At 35.5% G+C, this 17,553-nt stretch overlaps 1 protein-coding gene across 2 annotated transcripts in view; it reads left to right on the plus strand.

Annotated features, from left to right (window-relative positions):
- LOC116713150 (insulin-degrading enzyme) overlaps positions 1–17,337 on the plus strand; it is a 31,577-nt gene extending 14,240 nt beyond the window's left edge. The window contains exons 13-25 of one of the 2 annotated variants that reach the window (XM_032553156.1): positions 106–228; positions 1,702–1,784; positions 5,222–5,366; positions 7,188–7,298; positions 7,425–7,545; positions 8,770–8,861; positions 9,905–10,016; positions 10,475–10,642; positions 11,712–11,984; positions 12,997–13,058; positions 14,216–14,288; positions 14,371–14,438; positions 15,064–17,337. In XM_032553156.1, the coding sequence (XP_032409047.1) occupies positions 106–228; positions 1,702–1,784; positions 5,222–5,366; positions 7,188–7,298; positions 7,425–7,545; positions 8,770–8,861; positions 9,905–10,016; positions 10,475–10,642; positions 11,712–11,984; positions 12,997–13,058; positions 14,216–14,288; positions 14,371–14,438; positions 15,064–15,159 (1,527 nt within the window). In that variant the 3' untranslated portion in view covers positions 15,160–17,337. Of the gene's footprint in view, positions 1–105; positions 229–1,701; positions 1,785–4,007; positions 4,153–5,221; positions 5,367–7,187; positions 7,299–7,424; positions 7,546–8,769; positions 8,862–9,904; positions 10,017–10,474; positions 10,643–11,711; positions 11,985–12,996; positions 13,059–14,215; positions 14,289–14,370; positions 14,439–15,063 lie in introns of both variants that reach the window. The other variant, XM_032553155.1, reaches the window with a different exon arrangement.
- Positions 17,338–17,553: the final 216 nt, after the last annotated feature.

The raw sequence follows: 17,553 nt of genomic DNA on the forward strand, positions 1-17,553 counted from the left end.
CTGAATCGGTTCCGGTTCTTCTGCCGGTTCAGGAATATCAGTATTATGTTTAAAGGATCCTGGTGGTCAATGTGTCGTCTATTTTTAAATTTTTTTAATTTGTAGAACTGGGCAAATGCAGACCTGAACGGCAAGTTCAAGTTGCCGATGAGAAACGAGTTCATCCCGACCAACTTTGAGATTTACCCGCTGGAGAAAGACTCTCCGTCGGTTCCGACTTTAATCAAGGTGAGGCACCGTCATCCAGGTGTTTTCAATATGCAAATTATTGATTAGTGAGTTAATCTAATGTTGATTGATGTAAGAATGAATTGGTAAGTGGCCATTTTCTTAAAAAAACCCGAGTTTGTTCTTGAATCAAGAAGGCCGACCGTCTTTGCTAAATTTTTTATACTATCTTGAATTTTTAAAAAGTAATTAAATGTTCACATTATTTTGTATCAGCTGTGTTAAATACTGACTGAATAAAAAGATAAAATGTGGTTTTATAAAACATATTTCTAAAGTATAACAAAACAGGAAACTCTTAGGTTTCTGAATTAAAAAAAATAATAAAATATGAAGATAATAAAATATGTGAAACACTTGATTCCCCCATAACAGAGATGTTCGTACAGTATCGATACTCTGGCAGAAAAGTTAAAACTCCACTTCAGGAAAGTCATCAATCAACCTTCCAGACTGGCATTAAACGTTTTCCATCATGTCACAATTTCTGTCGTTGTTAAATGCATAATTATTTATGTACCTTTGTAGCACATGAATAATTTTTAAATGGAAAATTGACGCCACCATTAGGGTGAAACTTATCAAAACAGAACAGAAAAAAGTGATTTTTTCATCCCACTCTGGACTCTCTTTTTCGTTCTGGTAAGGCCGCCATCTTTATTTCTGTATCAACTGGCTGCATTTTAAGATCGCCAGGGGCGCCCTCTGCTGGATGGAGGTCAAACTACAACACTAAAAGACGGGTCTTTTAGTCAATCGTCAAAACGTTTTGCCCTGAGCTCCAAAATCATTGAGTTGGATGCACTTTGGGACCAAAAAAAAGTATATTAAAACAAACATTTTGTGCCTTTTTTATTTTATCTGATAAAAAATAAAGATGCAAAACATAAATATTAGTATGATTGCTAATATTAAACTTTTTGGGGTTGATTATTTTCTTATTTGGTCTGAATGTTTGAGTATAAGTAGGCCGATGTTTGTGATTCTAGTACCTCCACAACTAAGTTTTTTTTTTTTTTTTTTTGTACTTTATTCTTTTTAAAAAGATGTCATTTATCTGTAAAATAAAAATAAAAACATCTTGCTCTACAGAATAAAAAAGTGTCCATCTGCATCAAACACATTAAGGTTGGGGGCCGCACAGAATTATTCAGAGGACCGCAAATGGCCCCTGGGCCACACTTTGGGCACCCCTAGTCTAAGTGGACGTATCAGTTAATCAATTTTAATCTTATAAATCTTTAATCGACAATTAATCATAAGTTAATTGTTTGCATCCATTCACAACCTGCATTGGATTAACTTTGATCATTTTGATGTTAAAAGTTTGCCTTTCATTGCAGATTTCTTTTATTTTTCTTTTAAAAAATCATCAGTTTGAGCTTTGAAGGTTTTATTTAGTTTAACAAAATGATAATTGAGTAAAAATAAAACTAATAATCATGTGTTTTGTGTGTGTGTGTTTTTTTTCAGGACACTGCAATGAGCAAGGTGTGGTTTAAACAAGATGACAAATTCTTCCTCCCAAAGGCCTGCCTGAACTTTGAGTTCTTCAGGTGTGTTTTTAATATTTTACAAGGATTTCAACTTTTAGAGCTGCTTTGGCTTCTTATTCTGTTTATAAAATCCAACTTTATGGTAATCTTAGCATCCTACAATGAAGATGTGACTAAATGAAACTACTTTATGTTAAAATTTCACTCAGTAACTAAGAAACTGAAGAAAAATGAACAGAGACATTATGGATTTAGAAGGTGTATACATCTGACCTTTGTGACATCATCCCAGCTTTAACTGGCATAAATCCTGTACAGTTCAACTGAAAACAAACTAATCTTCAGGGAGAAAATGTAGAACTAAAAACAGCTGAAATAACCTGAATACAGGAGAGTTTAACCAACACTTCGCTGGTTTAAAAGAGAAGAAAAATGTTCAAATCATCTCTTCCATCAGTTATAAAGGGAAAGGATAATGTCCCCTACTACAGCATCTCCATCCTCTCAGCTTTAAAACCAAATGGAGAATTAAAGAGAAGTGGCAAAAGCAAATGAGGTGGATTAGCAGAGCTTGCTAACGATTGATATCATCCAAGACATGTTGGTGTAAAATATCTAATTTGCTTGGATGTTGAGCTGTTGGCATGTCATCAGACACTTAAACAGGAATAGTCTTGAGTCAGAGGCCTCTTCACAGTTGATGGAAGACTGACTGCTACTGGAAAATCTTCCTGCCCACAACTTTTTAAAGATACTTGAATGATATGAGTTACAACATTTTGTTTCTCTTTGAGATAAATGAAGGATTTTTAAAAAAAATTGAATTGACTCTAAATTAAGTCCTTTTGAATCTAGACCAATAGGTCAGTATTGAATCTACTGATCTAGATTCAATACATCTGAGTCTGTTGAATCTATAGGATTTTTTTCCTTCTCCTGACTGATGCCTTTGAGATCTTTTGATCCCTTTAGCCAAACTATTGCCAAAGGATGCGAGTTATCACAGCACAGTTGTGTTTTATTTCAGTTTAATCAGATTCAGTATAACTGAGGGCAAATGTGAACTCAAGAACACTAAATATTTAAATACATTTTTATTTATTTTTATTTTCTGCATTTAAAGGAGTGCTCACATTTCTACTCTGTTTTTGCAGCTTCTTTATTTTATTTTTTTAAAATATATTTTTCTCCTTTTCAATCATTTTCTCAGTTGAATTGTACAGGAAATTAAAAGGTTACATTTTTTAACACCACAAAAGGACAAAATGTTCAGTTTTTTTAATTAGTTGGTTTTTGTAGCTGCTTTTTTTTTTTTTAAAGTTCTCAAGTTAAATAATTCCAGATTATTAGCTAAAACGCAGCATCCTAATGTTGGGGGGGAAAAGTAGGAATATCTTCCACCGGATTCAGGTTAGAAGAATCTGCTGACAGCCGTGATAATGGAGACAACAAACTGTCGCTTTACAGCAGGGGTGTCCAAAGTGTGGCCCGGGAGCCATTTGTGGCACTTTAACTGATTTTCTGCAATTAAAAAATTATACAAATTTGGCCTGTAGATACAGATGGAGACTTTTAATTTATAATCAAGTGAAAAAAAATGTAATTTCTTACACAGAAAAATGTAAAGTACAACACAAAGTATTTCTCTTTTTATAATTAATGTTATAATACTGAGTTGATCCTTTTAGTGAAAAGTCAACTTTGCTTCACCTAAATCAGTTTCTTTTCTTTTTTTAAGACTTGGATAAATATAGTAAACCTTTGAGATAGTGACCCAAATCCTGTTCTTATTACTGAAAATAAATTTATTCAATCAAGGCCAAAAGAAACAGAAACTAAATGTCTTTCTTTTAATACAGCAAACATGCATAATTAAAGTAGTTGTAAGCAGTAAATTTATGTCAGAAATACTTGAGAAAACTTGGACGTTTCTGAAATTAGAATGTCTCTTGTTGTCTTTTGAAAAATCTTTTAAGTAATGAAATTTTTTCAGAAAATTCCTGAGATTTCTAAAATCTCAGAAATCTAATAAATTTCTGAGATTAATCACAAAATTTTGGAGTTTATGGCAGAAATGTACTCCTTTTTTATTATTATTTAAAGAGGCCCTAACGTAAAAATCCCTTTCAGGTTTTGGATCTGCAGTAGATATCCGGCTACTTTATTTGCTTGACTTTAGGTTGTGTTTTTGAGTCTGTAACACACGTGGCAAAAAGTTTGGACACCCCTGCTGTAGTGAAATTGTCTGCATGTAATGTTTGATCGCTGTAATTTTTTCTGCAGCCCGTTTGCATACGTGGACCCATTGCATTGTAACATGGCGTATTTGTACCTGGAGCTCCTCAAGGACTCCCTCAACGAGTATGCATATGCAGCCGAGCTAGCAGGCTTGAACTATGACCTCCAAAATACCATCTATGGGATGTATGTAAGTATGCAGACCCCCCCCCTCCAACCTCCCGTCGCATCCTAGACTCCATGTTCCCGCCGCCACTCCCTTATTCACCGTTAGACTGGCTCAACCTGTCCTGGGTTCACAGGTGATGATGATGATGATTTGACCTTTTTTTTGTTCCTGTGAGGAAAAACGACGCAGCACCAGGACGACCCCCTGGTGTCATCATTTGAAACATTTTGTCTTCTTTAGCATAAAATTTAAGACTTTCACTGCAAGAAAAAAAAAAAATCTTGCCAAGCTTTTGGTGTCGTTTCTTCTGAAAATATCTTACTACACTTAAAATGAGACAAAACTAACTTACAAGTAACTTTTCAGCAACATATACTGTAAGAGTTGGTTTTAAGTCAATAATTCCTTAATATTGGTGAAAAAGTTCCAGTTCCTTTCAGTCAACTGTCACTGCGCCGTTGCCTAGCAACGCCCGCCAAGCCCAGCCCGTCGCCTAGCAACCCAGTTCTAGTTCCACTGGCAGGTCATTTCACTTATAATATGAGAAAAAATGTTTGGTACAAGAGAAATAATCTGCAAATGGACCTAGTGTTTTTTCTGCTATTTTAAGGAATTATTGACTTAAGACAAGCTGTTATTTCTTGCTGAAAAGTTATTTGTAAGTTAGTTTAGTCTTATTTTAAAGTGTACTAGAAACATGGACCAGAATTACTTGGTAAGATTTTGTGTTTTCGCAGCGTTCGTTTAGGATTCCTGACGCCTGAAAGCGATTTATTCACAATTCCAACCTTCCAACCCAGGCTTGGTCCGTCTCGCCTCTGTTTTCCTTCATCTGTGCTTTTGCATTGCTTCTCAACCACATCATTTTAAACACAATCTGATGAGACGAGTTTTCCGTTTTGCGACACAAAGCTGGTCATCCGGCTGCATATACATACTCAGTTCCTTTGTTTAAATCATTCTTCCCTTTTTTGTTTGTTTTGTTTGTTATATTTTTCGGTCCAATCTCTCTACCCCCCATTCCTCCCTAAACAAAAAAACTTCATTTTTTTACGTTTTCCCTTTTTGTTTTTTTCTCCTCTTCCATTAGTCGCTACCTTTATACAGATCCTGTGCACTGCAACATGACCTACTTGTTTCTGAGGTTACTGAAGGATAATTTAAGAGAGTATGCATATCCAGCCCGCCTGGCCGGGCTTGTCTATGACACATCCTCAGTGATGAATGCCCTCACAGTAAGTAAGATGTTTGGAGTGTATGGGCTGGTTCAAAGGTCGCCTCTGAGGGGTTTAACAAAACGCAAATGCCTTGGTTTTCTACGCAGGTTTTGATTGACATGTTCCTCGGCCTGCACATGATTTACAGCTGAACCTGGTACTTACAGACATCAGAGGTTTCTGCCGTTTTGGGGTCAGTTGGGATTACCCGGAATATAATTGGTCCAGAATAATTAACAAATTCAGAAGTTTACACTCATTCATGTTACTTTTTGGGAGGGCTGAGCTGATGTCATAGCTTCAAAAGAATCTAATTTGAGTTAAATGAAAGCAACATTTGTTTTTTTGTGTTTTAAGTTGACCAAATATAAATCCATGGATGAGTTTCTCTAGATTTTCGTGGGAAATGAGAAAATAAGAATAGGGGACGGGTTCCCTACTAGCAGCCACGGTAATGCCGCTCAGAGAGGAAGAAGCCATTGCTGCAAAAGCAACATCAGGGTTTCTGCGCATCCTTAAATTCCAGTTTCTAAAATCGAGGCCTTAAAATGTCTTAAATTCATTAGAAAATATCAAGATGGCCTTAAATACATTAAATAAGGTCTTGAATACGAATATATATTGTTGATTGTGGTATCATGATGTGGTGGCATTTCGCTACAGGAGGGACTGGTGCACTTCACAAGATGGGAAATCTAGAGATATCAGCTAGGCAATGCTACTAAATATGAACATAATGTCGGTAAACGAGTGAATTTGTTGAAAATAAGAAATTCTCTAAATTTTTAGGTAAATCTTTCTGACCCAGAACAGTGGAAATGATGGAGGGGAAAAACCAAAAATTTCTTTTAATACGGTGTTTGTAAATATCTGGTTTCAACTGTAAATGATTTGTTTTTCAATAACTAGTCTTTGATTTAAAATGCAGACAAGCATGGGGTGACAGTGGAGAGGAAACATCTGAGCTGCTGAGATCCGAAAACGACAAAATAATTCAGAAACAAACAAGAAAACCAAATAAACTGACGAGGGGGATGACTTTATGACGCAGCGAAACAGAACCATGGAAGCAAGATTATATTTAACAAACTGAGAATGTAAAATAATTAGTTCCTGCAGAGAAAAAAAAGAGAATGGATAAAGAAGAAAATTAAAGTCAATAACAAACATTTCTTCCTGTTGAGACTTTTAGAAACAGATTGAAACTATTTGAACTTAATGATTAGTCTAAGTTAAAATTTTAGCCTTCTTCTGATCGGAAATGTTTTTGCAAAAACATAAAACTTTAAAATTATAGAGAAATGTAATCAAAGCAGAGCTATTTTTATCTGTTAAAAGGACTTAAAGTCTTAACTTCCTCTAACATGCCAACATCTTGACTTACAAGAAATATTTTTTACTTATTTGAGAAACGTATGTGATGTAAAAACATAAGGAACTGTCACAATAAGAGGTGGACTGTCTTGGTAAAAATTAACTTTCTTTCAACTGGTTCAGAAAGTGCGATTATTAATTTTAAATCCATATTCACCCAGGGCGTCTTGGGATAAATCTCCGTTCTCCTGGGATTGGTATTGGGTTTCTTGGTGATGGATTATTGCTAAAACTTTGACTCTATTTTCTGGGCATTTTGCATGCGTGTTTGTGTGTTTTTATTTTTCTGCTCTCCACTTCCCTGCTTTCCTCACTAACATTCTGCTCCATCTTAACGAGTGTCCATCGGCTTCCTGTGAATTTATGACCGCTAATAAACGGGCTGAAAGCTTCAAGCTTTCCTGCTCTTGAGAACTGACAGATTGTCTTTCTGGACTTCCTGTTTCCTGCTGCCGTTCGCTGCAGCTTTCGGTCAAAGGTTACAACGACAAGCAGCACATCCTGCTGAAGAAGATCGTCGAGAAGATGGCGACCTTCGAGATCGACGAGAAGCGCTTTGACATCATCAAAGAGGCGGTAAGTCCAGACTTCCTGCCACGTTTTAGTACTCTGTTTATGAGACGTTTTGTTGGGGGTTTTTTGTTGTTTTTTTTTCTGTTTTGCCTCCATTTTGTGATTATTGTTTTTTTCCTCTCTTTCCAGTACATGAGATCTTTGAACAACTTCAGAGCCGAGCAGCCTCACCAGCACGCCATGTACTACCTCCGCCTGCTGATGACCGAGGTCGGCTGGACCAAAGATGAGCTCAGAGAGTCGCTCGATGGTGGGTCACTTCCTGTATTTCTGTTTAATCTCCTTTAAAGGGACAGTGTCACGTAAAATCGACTTTAGGAGCTTACCATCGTAACGTTATCCAATCATCAAAAACATACCTGGAGTGTTGCTTTGATTCTTTCACACATGTTTGAGAAATCATTTAATCTCCATGGCAACCATTAAGCTGAGCAAAACACTTGGGTGGATGTAGCTCCGCCTCCTGAGTGGGGTAAACTCCTCCCCCACAGAGCTCCTTCAGACTAGCCAGCAGCAATTAGCAAACACCTGGTGGAGCTGCTGAGCTCATTATAGGAGCTACTACTTTCTGTTTTTTTGTTTGTCTGTTTCTAGTAAAAACGTTGTTAAAGGGTTAATAGAGGAGCCATGTTATGATGACTTCCTGAAGGCGGAGTTTCAGAAAGAGCAGGTGCTTCTTAAAGAGACAGAGACCCAATTTCAAGCCGTTAAATTACTTGATTGTTATATAAAATATAATACTGCTCCTTTAAAAAATCTCAACCCTCGTTTTTTTTTAAATTTCAGGATTTGTATGGATGCCTAAAATTCTTAAACTCTTGAATTTCGTTTAGGTGTTTTCAAGGTTTGGAAAGTGCTTGTTTTCTGTATAAAGTCTTTGAAAGTGTTGGATTTTCAAACTGCGCAGTTTTGTAATAAAGTTCAATCTAACTTTTGTTTAAAAGCCTAAACTTGGAAAACATTATTTACAGTTGAAACCTGATATTTACATACACCTAATAAAAGAAACAAATTTTTTCTTGCTGTCTGAAGTTAAATTAGACAAAACTTCTATTTTTTTAGGTCAGAATATGCAAAGTTATTTCTCATTTTTTAAAATTAGTGAGAGATTTTTGTGACTTATTGGTTTATTGTGTTAAAGTATTTAAGAAGGTTTTTTAGCTTAACATATAATAAATATTTATTATTCCTAATGGATCAATGACTTATCGATCTGTGTAACTGTTGGTTAATATTTTAAACAAAGTTATTGAAATTGTTGTATTTTTTTTTTGTTAGTGCTTTGTTCTCAGATCAAAACATAAAATTTTGTTTTATTTTAATAGTGAAGTGAATTTGTTATTTATAGTTTATCATTTTTATTTCCTAAGTTTGGCTGGAAAAGTTTGAAAACTTACCTTGAAGATGGTTGAATTTAAATGTTTGATGGAGTTGCTCTGTGATCGATTACTAATGTCTGTGATCTGTGTTCCAGACGTAACTCTCCCCCGCCTCAGGGCGTTCATACCTCAGCTGTTGTCACGGTTACACATCGAGGCTCTGCTCCATGGCAACATCACCAAGGAGGTTTGTTCAGTTTTACTTTGGGAAAATTTATTTTGTTTCCTTAAAACTAGTTCTTGTTTCCTGACACACAGTTGATTAAGCAATGATAATTCTGTCAGTAATAATAGTGTGTACTTTTTATAGTATTATTGTATTATAGTAGTATTTGGTTTTATATCTTAAACAATAAAAAGGAAAATCAAAAAAAACTTTTGTTATTGTTAATCGGATCTAGATATTAATGATAAAAGTACAAAAATCAAGAAAATACTAAGTAATAATAATAACAATAATAATAATGAAATAAAATACTACTACTAATAAAAATAATAAACAAAATAAAATAATGGAAATCTGAAAATAAATGGAAATAAAAAACTACTACGACACACTACTACTAATAATAACAAAAAAATTAGAATAGAAGTACTTTATTCATCCCAGCAGGGAAATTACTTCGCAGTTACAGCATAGAGACAAGACACAATAACAACTACCACTGAGTAGTAGCTGTAGATAAAATAAAGAATAAAAATAAAGTATAAAATGCTGTTAATATAAAAGCAACTATATAGAAGTTAATATAATAACTTCTATTCTAAAAAGTAAAATATGAAAAATAAAATAATAATAATGGAAACAAAATACTACTACTAATAGTAATAATAATAATAGAAATATAATAATGAGGAAATAAAATAATAAATACAATTGAAAAATGATGATAAATAATGGGATAATGATAAAATAAAATAATAATGAAAATAATGATCAAAATAATAATAATTAAAATTATGAGGATCATCATGAAAATATTATTACTCTCAGTAGTAAATAGTTTTAATTGTATTTTTATTTCTTTTTTTTTTTTTTTTTTGCACTTTCCCATAAACCTTTTTAACTGTGACATTTTCCCAACTTTAAGCTTTTTACCTGAGAAAGCCATAAACAGTTATAAATAATCTAGAACAGTCACAAATCAAAAATAATGCCATGAAAGGACGGATAAATAACCGGGACTTAACATTAACAGAATATTTTTCCTCTGTTTATTTTTTTCCCAGTCTGCTCTCGGCATGATGCAGATGGTGGAGGACACGCTCATTGAGCACGCTCACACCAAGCCCCTCCTCCCGAGCCAGCTGATTCGCTACAGGGAGGTGCAGGTCCCGGACGGTAGGTCGACCTCCGCTCACCGTCGCCGTGGTGACCCAGCAAGACCCCGGCGCTGATGACGCCGTGGCGTGTTTAAAGATCTGATTAAACTCAGCGTTCGGCCCAGAGGAACATGAGAGGAAGTGAACCAGAAATTAGAGAAACATCACAGCCACAAACCTCCGTGAATTTTATCAGTTCAGTCTTTTAGTTAAGTAGAACTGAAACAATTAACCGGATTAATCAAGATCAATCAATTATCAAAATCCTTGTTATTTGGGGTACAAATTTGAAAAAGTTCAATGTTAAGTATTTTTGAAGTACATTGAATTATGCGCTAGTAACCAAGTAAGTTTTTGAGGAAATGTTTGGATCTCATATCCAATGAAAAGTGAGCAGAACTGTAAATATTAGCTTTATAAGTCCGCTTGTTACGTGTTTATAATATTTGTCTCAAAGTGAAACGTGTTTTCTCTCAGGTGGCTGGTATGTTTACCAGCAGAGAAACGAAGTTCACAACCACTGCGGCATCGAGATTTACTACCAGACGGACATGCAGACCACCAACGACAACATGCTGCTGGAGCTGTTCTGCCAGATCATCTCTGAGCCCTGCTTCAACACGCTGAGAACCAAAGAGCAGCTGGGTCAGTTCCCGTCACGTCAGTGGACACCAGAAAATTCACTTATTTACCACCTAATTCTAGATAAATACTCTGTTTTCATTCATGTGAGATTTATGCAACACTTTGGGAATAATAAAAAATATATTTTCTGTAATAATAGTGGGGCTGGAACGATTAATCGAATTAATCGTGATTAATCAATTATCAAAATAATGGTCAACTAATTTAGTAATCAATTAATCATGAACTGGAGCATACAAGCTTGAAAAATGCAGTTTGCTGAAAGAACAACTCACTCAGCACCATGATAATTAAGCCAAAACTGTAGAAATACATATATTTTACATTTAAGCTAAAAAAAAAACAACTCCTTTGTGAAAATATTCTACCTCAAGTGATAGTTTTAGCTTAAATCCTAATGAACATTTAATACTAAAACTGAAAAACTTTTTAAATATCCAAAATAAAGCAGAAACGACAAATAAAAGGAATTACGAAGTTTCTGTAAACAAAATTGTTGTAGCTGAGACTAAAACACTGCAAAAACACAACATCTTACAGAGTTAGTGTCTTAGTAAACTTGAAATAAGACAAATCTGATTTTTAAGTAACTTTTTGGCAACAAGCAGGAGCTTTTTATAAGTAAATAATTCCTTAATATTGATTTAAAAAGTATTGGTTCCATTGGCAGATTAGTTCACTTATCACAAGACATTTTTCTTTTTTTAAAGTGAAATAATTTGCCAATGGAACTAAAACTCGGTTGCTAAGCGATGGCCTGGTGTTGCTAGGTAACAGCGCAGGGACAGTTGACTGAACTTTTTCCTCAATATTAGTGGCATTATTGATTTGAAACAAGCTAATATTTCTTCCTATAAAGTTACTTATAAGTTAGTTTTGTCTTATTTCAAGATATTTTCTTTAGAAACTAGACCAAAAGTATTTCACAAATTAATGGCACAAGTGGAAATTATTGATCTTATTTTAAATCATAATCCAATTTATTAATTGATTTGTTGCTTGTACTCATAACTAATCCATGCAACTCCCAAAATAACCCACAAACTCCGGCTCCCCTTCCCCCTTTAAGGCTACATCGTGTTCAGTGGGCCCCGCCGAGCCAACGGGGTGCAGGGCCTGCGCTTCATCATCCAGTCGGAGAAGGCCCCCCACTACCTGGAGAGCCGGGTGGAGGCGTTCCTGCGCACCATGGAGAAGGCGCTGGAGGACATGAGCGAGGAGGCCTTCCAGAAGCACATCCAGGCCCTGGCCATCCGCCGCCTGGACAAACCCAAGAAGCTGTCCGCCGAGTGCGCCAAGTACTGGGGGGAGATCATCTCCCAGCAGTACAACTTCGACAGAGGTAACGCCGTTTACGCAGCAGGCCGACGCGGTCTGGTTCAGGGCTGTCCAAAGTGCGGCTCGGGGGCCATTTGTGGCCCAACGACTAATTTTCTGCAGTTAAAAAATTATACAAATTTGGCTAGTAGATGCAGATGGGGACTTTTAATTTGTAATCAGGGTAAAAATGGTTACCAACATAATTTGTGCAACACAAAGTAGTCATCTTTTTATAACGAAGTTTTCACAAAAGTAAAAACCGAGTTTCTCCAGAGACTTTTACTGACAAGCTGAACCCAATTCAGCTTTTATTCCTTCTGAAACTTGGCTAATTACAGCAAATGTTTTGAATCAAAGTGACCCAAATCCTGTTGTTACTGGAAATGAATTTATTCAGTCGAGCCCAAAGGAAATCCAAACTAGATGCAAAATTAAAGTAGTAGTAGGAAAAAACAATATAATTTTCTAGAAAATTTTATTTTTAGATTAATATTAATATTCTCTACAAAAAATGTGGAAATTTCTGAATTTCAAATGTATAAAATTTCTTTTGAAAATGTATCTTGAAAATTTTAGTTTTCTAGGAAACGGTGAGAATAGTTGCTAGAAAAAAATGTAAATTTTAGACTAATAAATTTTCCAGAAAAATCAGTGGAAAATTTCAAATGTCAAATTTTCTTCTGAATTTTTTCTCTACAAAATTTCAGAATTTTTGGTGGAAATTTTACTAGTTTTGTTTTCTATCTACAAAGTCCAGAATCAGGCTGAATGCAAATGAACGGCGCGCATCTCAGGTTCTTACTTTAGTTTAAAAATAAAAAAACATTTTGTGCTGTTTTTTCACTTGGACTGCAGTAGTTGTGTATCTATCACATAAAACCAAAAAACATCAAAGTTTTTGTTTTTAATGTGTTTTAACTCTGAGTTTTTATAACTTCCTGACTCGGATAAACGGCTTTTCTGCAGGTTTGTTGCTTTATGCAGTTTCTAAATGCTTCAAGCTAATTATGTTTAAACTTCTGTTTGCCTTTCAGATAACATTGAAGTTGCACATCTGAAGACGTTGACTAAAGAAAACATAATGCAGTTTTACAGAGTGAGTAGCATAATTGGTTAGAATTAAAACTTTTTAAATCGGAGAGTAAAATAAATTCTTCAAGCATTTTTTACACTTCTGTATTTACTCTAGTTTAGGTCTTTATTTACTGTTAGTAATTTGTTGATTTAAGGTGTTTTTTAAATATATCTATATTCATTTAAATGCTTAATTTATGTAAAAACTACTATTGTTGATCTACAACTTGTTCAGCAGAAATATCTGTCGCTTGAAAAACATTCAAAATAAATTATTTCTAAATGGTTAAACCTCACGCAGTGACAGCTCCGGAAAATTTAAATTACACCAATAAAGCATTAATCATTTTCTAATCAACAACTAAAACAGAGTAAAATCAGTAAAGATAATTTTAAAAAGAAAAAAATGAACTAAAACGAAATATTAGAAAAATATTGGATCCAACAGTTGAGCTGTAACAGAAAATTATTTGACAGTGGTTTCATTTTATGTTGACTTCATGCAGATGCAATCAGTTCAAACTGAATTTTCTGTAATCTTTTACATGCATTTAATGTTTTTTGTAATTAAAAAAAATATTTAAAAAATGTTTTATTTAAAAAAATAAAATAAAAAAAAAGTTCTGAATATTATAAATAGATCGGAGCCAGCAGTTATTTTAGTGGTTTCACTCTTTGGTAAATTTTCCACAAACTTGGTGCAAAAGTTCAAACTGAATTTTCTGTATTTCTTAAACTAATTTTTTAATTACATTTTTTATTTCATATGTATTTTAAATATTTGTTTATTTTTTAATAACTAATAAGCTGAGTTTTCAGAAAACAGACACTTAAAATATTCCACATTTAACCACAAATGTGGCAGAGAACACTGAATTAATTTTTAGAGGTTACACTGCAAAACAAAATTAAAATTTACCCAAATTCATCTAGTTTCCTTCAAATCTAAAATCTGTTAAATCTGCATTCAGCCTGGAGTTTGTTTTTAATTTTACGTTGGAGCATAAATCCTGGAAAACGAAACGTCAGTTTAGATATTTTTCTGACACTCAGTCATGAAAATACCTGAAATAAAACCAATTTCTGCCCCAAAGGCTGTATTGTATTAATATATTACTATTTTATATTATTTTGACCGTATTGCTTCAAGGTTGATGCTGACGGTGTTTCTGTTTGCAGGAGCGGCTCACAGTGGAAGCTGCAAAGAGACACAAAGTGTCCGTTCACGTTCTGTCCAGAGAGATGGACTCCTGTGAGTCTCTGAAGGATTTTCTGGTTTTCTTTTCGATCCCTGTCGGCTTCGGTCGTCTTGACGTTTCGTTTCTGTGCAACAGGTCCGATAGTCGGAGAGTTTCCTGCCCAGAACGACGTCAACCTGGCCCCCGCTCCGTCCCTGCCACAGGTAACAACACCTCTGGTTCTCAGAGAACGACTTTTATTTTTCCACTGAAAATAAAACAAACTAATCTTTTCTGGATCCAGGCTAATTAGAATTGCCAAAATTATTTCCATTTGCTAAATACCATAAAACTCTGACAACATTTTTAATTGTTTTTACGTGTAACTTTCTATATTAATCAAACTTCAGTCCGTTTGTCTGGAAAGTCTTTCGTTTGGGGCGGTATGAAAGCAGAAAGTGGACTACGACGCAGGGCATTCTGGGTAAATGCAACCAAAACAAACGCAAAAGTTAACAATGAATCGTTATATTTTACGGACGGCAAGAGAAATCCTACAACCGCTAAAATCTGACGCCGGTATATTTTTGTTCGCATTTTGTAAAGAATAAAGTTGCGCTCGGTGTCTTATTCAGAGGTTTTTATGTTGTTTCCTTCAGTGGTTTTTGATGTAGCGCCACCACAGGTGAGGAGGGGAACAGGTTTTTTCTAAAAATGCAACAAATGTTGCAACTTTCATCCCCAGTTGAATAAAATCTACCGGACTATCAGCTGTGAAAACAACCTTAAACTTTTTTTTTTTTATGTTCCCACATCAAACTTTATTTTTATTGTTGTTTTTCTTTTCAGCCGGCATTGATTCAGGACATGACGGAGTTCAAGAGGAGCCTGCCGCTGTTCCCGCTGGTGAAGCCTCACATCAACTTCATGGCCGCCAAACTGTGAGCGAGGCCGGAGAAGCTTCGCCTTCCTGAGGTTCCCCTGACCGTGTGTGTGTGGAATGTGTGTGCAGGCGACACGCCAATGCACCAGAAGAAGGAGAAGAAGAGATGCTCAGTAAGCGAAGAACCCCCAAAGTTAGCTGTGGTCATTTTTTAAACTAGCTGTGACAACCATAGCGGTCTCACCTCACTCTCACGCTGCAGCGCTGCGTAGGCGAAGTAGAACCACGTTAACCAGAAAACGTTATGCAGGAGCTTCACTTCACCAGTAGGGGGCGCCTCCCAGTCCAAGTCAGTAGCTCTACCAAGGCACTCCGACGTTTTATTCAAATGTACGCATTTTACGAAGCCTTATTCTGTAGTTTTTAAAGCTTGCTTGGTGAGGGGGTTTTATCTGTTGGCGCCCTCTGAGGAGACCTGAGTGAAGTCGGCACCGCGACTCAAATCAGACTAAATTGGCCTCAAACCTTTGTGCTGCTGTTGTTTTACAGATATTAGTAAATATTTACAGGCCAACGAGCCCCGACACACATTTACAAAATCTCTTCAACTGTAAGTTATAAAATTTGGACATCAGAGATCAGCTTGCTCCTCCCTACAGTTTAACAAAAATTATGTAAAATCTAATTTTTATGTTTCTGCTGCTAGACTTTTTTGTGCTGCTTTCATTTTAAAGATATTAATAAATGTTTCCAGAGGTCAAAGGTTAGTTAACACCACATTTACAGAAAACAAAATCTCTTTTCAGCTGTAATTTGTAAACATTTTTTAAGTCTCCAGACTCAACTGGCTCCTCTCTTCACATTAAAATTAAACAAAAATTTAAATAATTGTGCTTTTGTGCTTCTTTCATTTTGAAGATATTGTTTCTAGAGGTCAAGGGTCAATCCATATTTACAAAATTAAATGAAATGTGTGAATCGACTGTGCTACATTTATGCAGCAAAAGTTTTCAGAGATTTGTGGAGGTGTAATTTTTTAAAAAGTTTCCTGATGGCAGATCAACTTGCTCTTTCTCCCATTTTTACAACTCAAACAAAATTTATGTAATTTTAATGTTTGTGCCGTTATAATTTTTAAAATTTTAAATATCAAAAAAGTTTCCAGAGTAAATACTTTGCTCTCACCCCCCAAAACTGATGCATTTTTAAAAACATTTCATTGCTGGTTTGTGCAGCAATGTTTTTAAAGCTATTAATGACTCAGAGGTCAAAGGTTAGCCACAAAATTGTAGTTATTTTTTGCATTTGTGCTGCAGAAATTCTGCTGCTATAATTAAGATTTTTAAAAACGTTTCCAGAGAATGTGCGCCACTCCCCACATTTACAAAATATCAATTAATTGTGCTGCAAAATGTTTAATTTGTGCCGCTATAATTAAGATTGTGAAATAGGTTTCCAGAGACCAACCTGCCCTCCACTCCACATTAACAAAAAACAAAATTGATAATTTTTTTGTTTGTTTGTTTGATAGCAGCACGAACGTTTGGCACAAACTTCATTTGATTTTGTAAATGTGAGGAAAGGTGAGTTGGTTGACCTTTAACCTCTGGAAATTTCGTCTTTTAAAATGATAGCAGCACAAATTTTGTGCTGCCGAAACGTTTGACTCGAGCTTCATCTGATTTTATTTTCTTCTATTTATTTTTTTCTTTTATTTCCGTCGGCCGACTTTTCTCAGGTTTTGCGGAGACGTTTTTAGGGTTTTATGATAGAAACAGCTCAGGGGTAAATCCATGCTGTCTCTCTTTTTTTTTTTTTTTTTTTTTTTTAAACCCGTTCAGTCGCAAACCCCCGAGACGTTTCCATGGCGATCCCTACACTGTGCATCCGCTTGTGTGTGTGTGTGTGTGTGCCTTTACGTCGGTCAACTCGCGCATTTTTCTTTCCAAACGCGTCACTTTGATGTCAAACGGAGCTGAAAGTAACCGGCTCCGGTTTTAAGAAGTATTTCCTGAAAAATATGCACTTCTCTCACCAAGCAATAAACGTGATTGTTGAAGGTGAGAGCGGAGTCTCTCTCTCTCTCTCTCTCTCTCTTTCTCTCAGGTGCTTGCTGCACTTTGTCCCGACTTTTTTTTATTTTATTGGTTTCAGTCGGCGCCTCGTCCAGGATTAAATGAGCTTTGAATGTGTTTGACGGTTCTGCATCCAATCTTCTTCGACATTTCGCTTCGTCTCGGATTATTTTGTTCCTTCGTGGTCGAACCCAAAGATGGCGGCGGCAGCAGATTTTAGCGCAGCAGAGGAAAATATTAATGACATTACATATCAGGCTTGGGCAGCAGGGGCACATACGTTGTGAAGTACTTAGAGAGTGGTTTCTATTTAGATGTTTTTGAATGTCAACGCTCGGCTCTGATTGGCTGGTTGGGTTTCCGGGCGGATAATTTTAGGTT

The sequence above is a fragment of the Xiphophorus hellerii genome, chromosome 22 (genome assembly GCF_003331165.1).
Source record: "Xiphophorus hellerii strain 12219 chromosome 22, Xiphophorus_hellerii-4.1, whole genome shotgun sequence".
Lineage (NCBI taxonomy): Eukaryota > Metazoa > Chordata > Actinopteri > Cyprinodontiformes > Poeciliidae > Xiphophorus > Xiphophorus hellerii.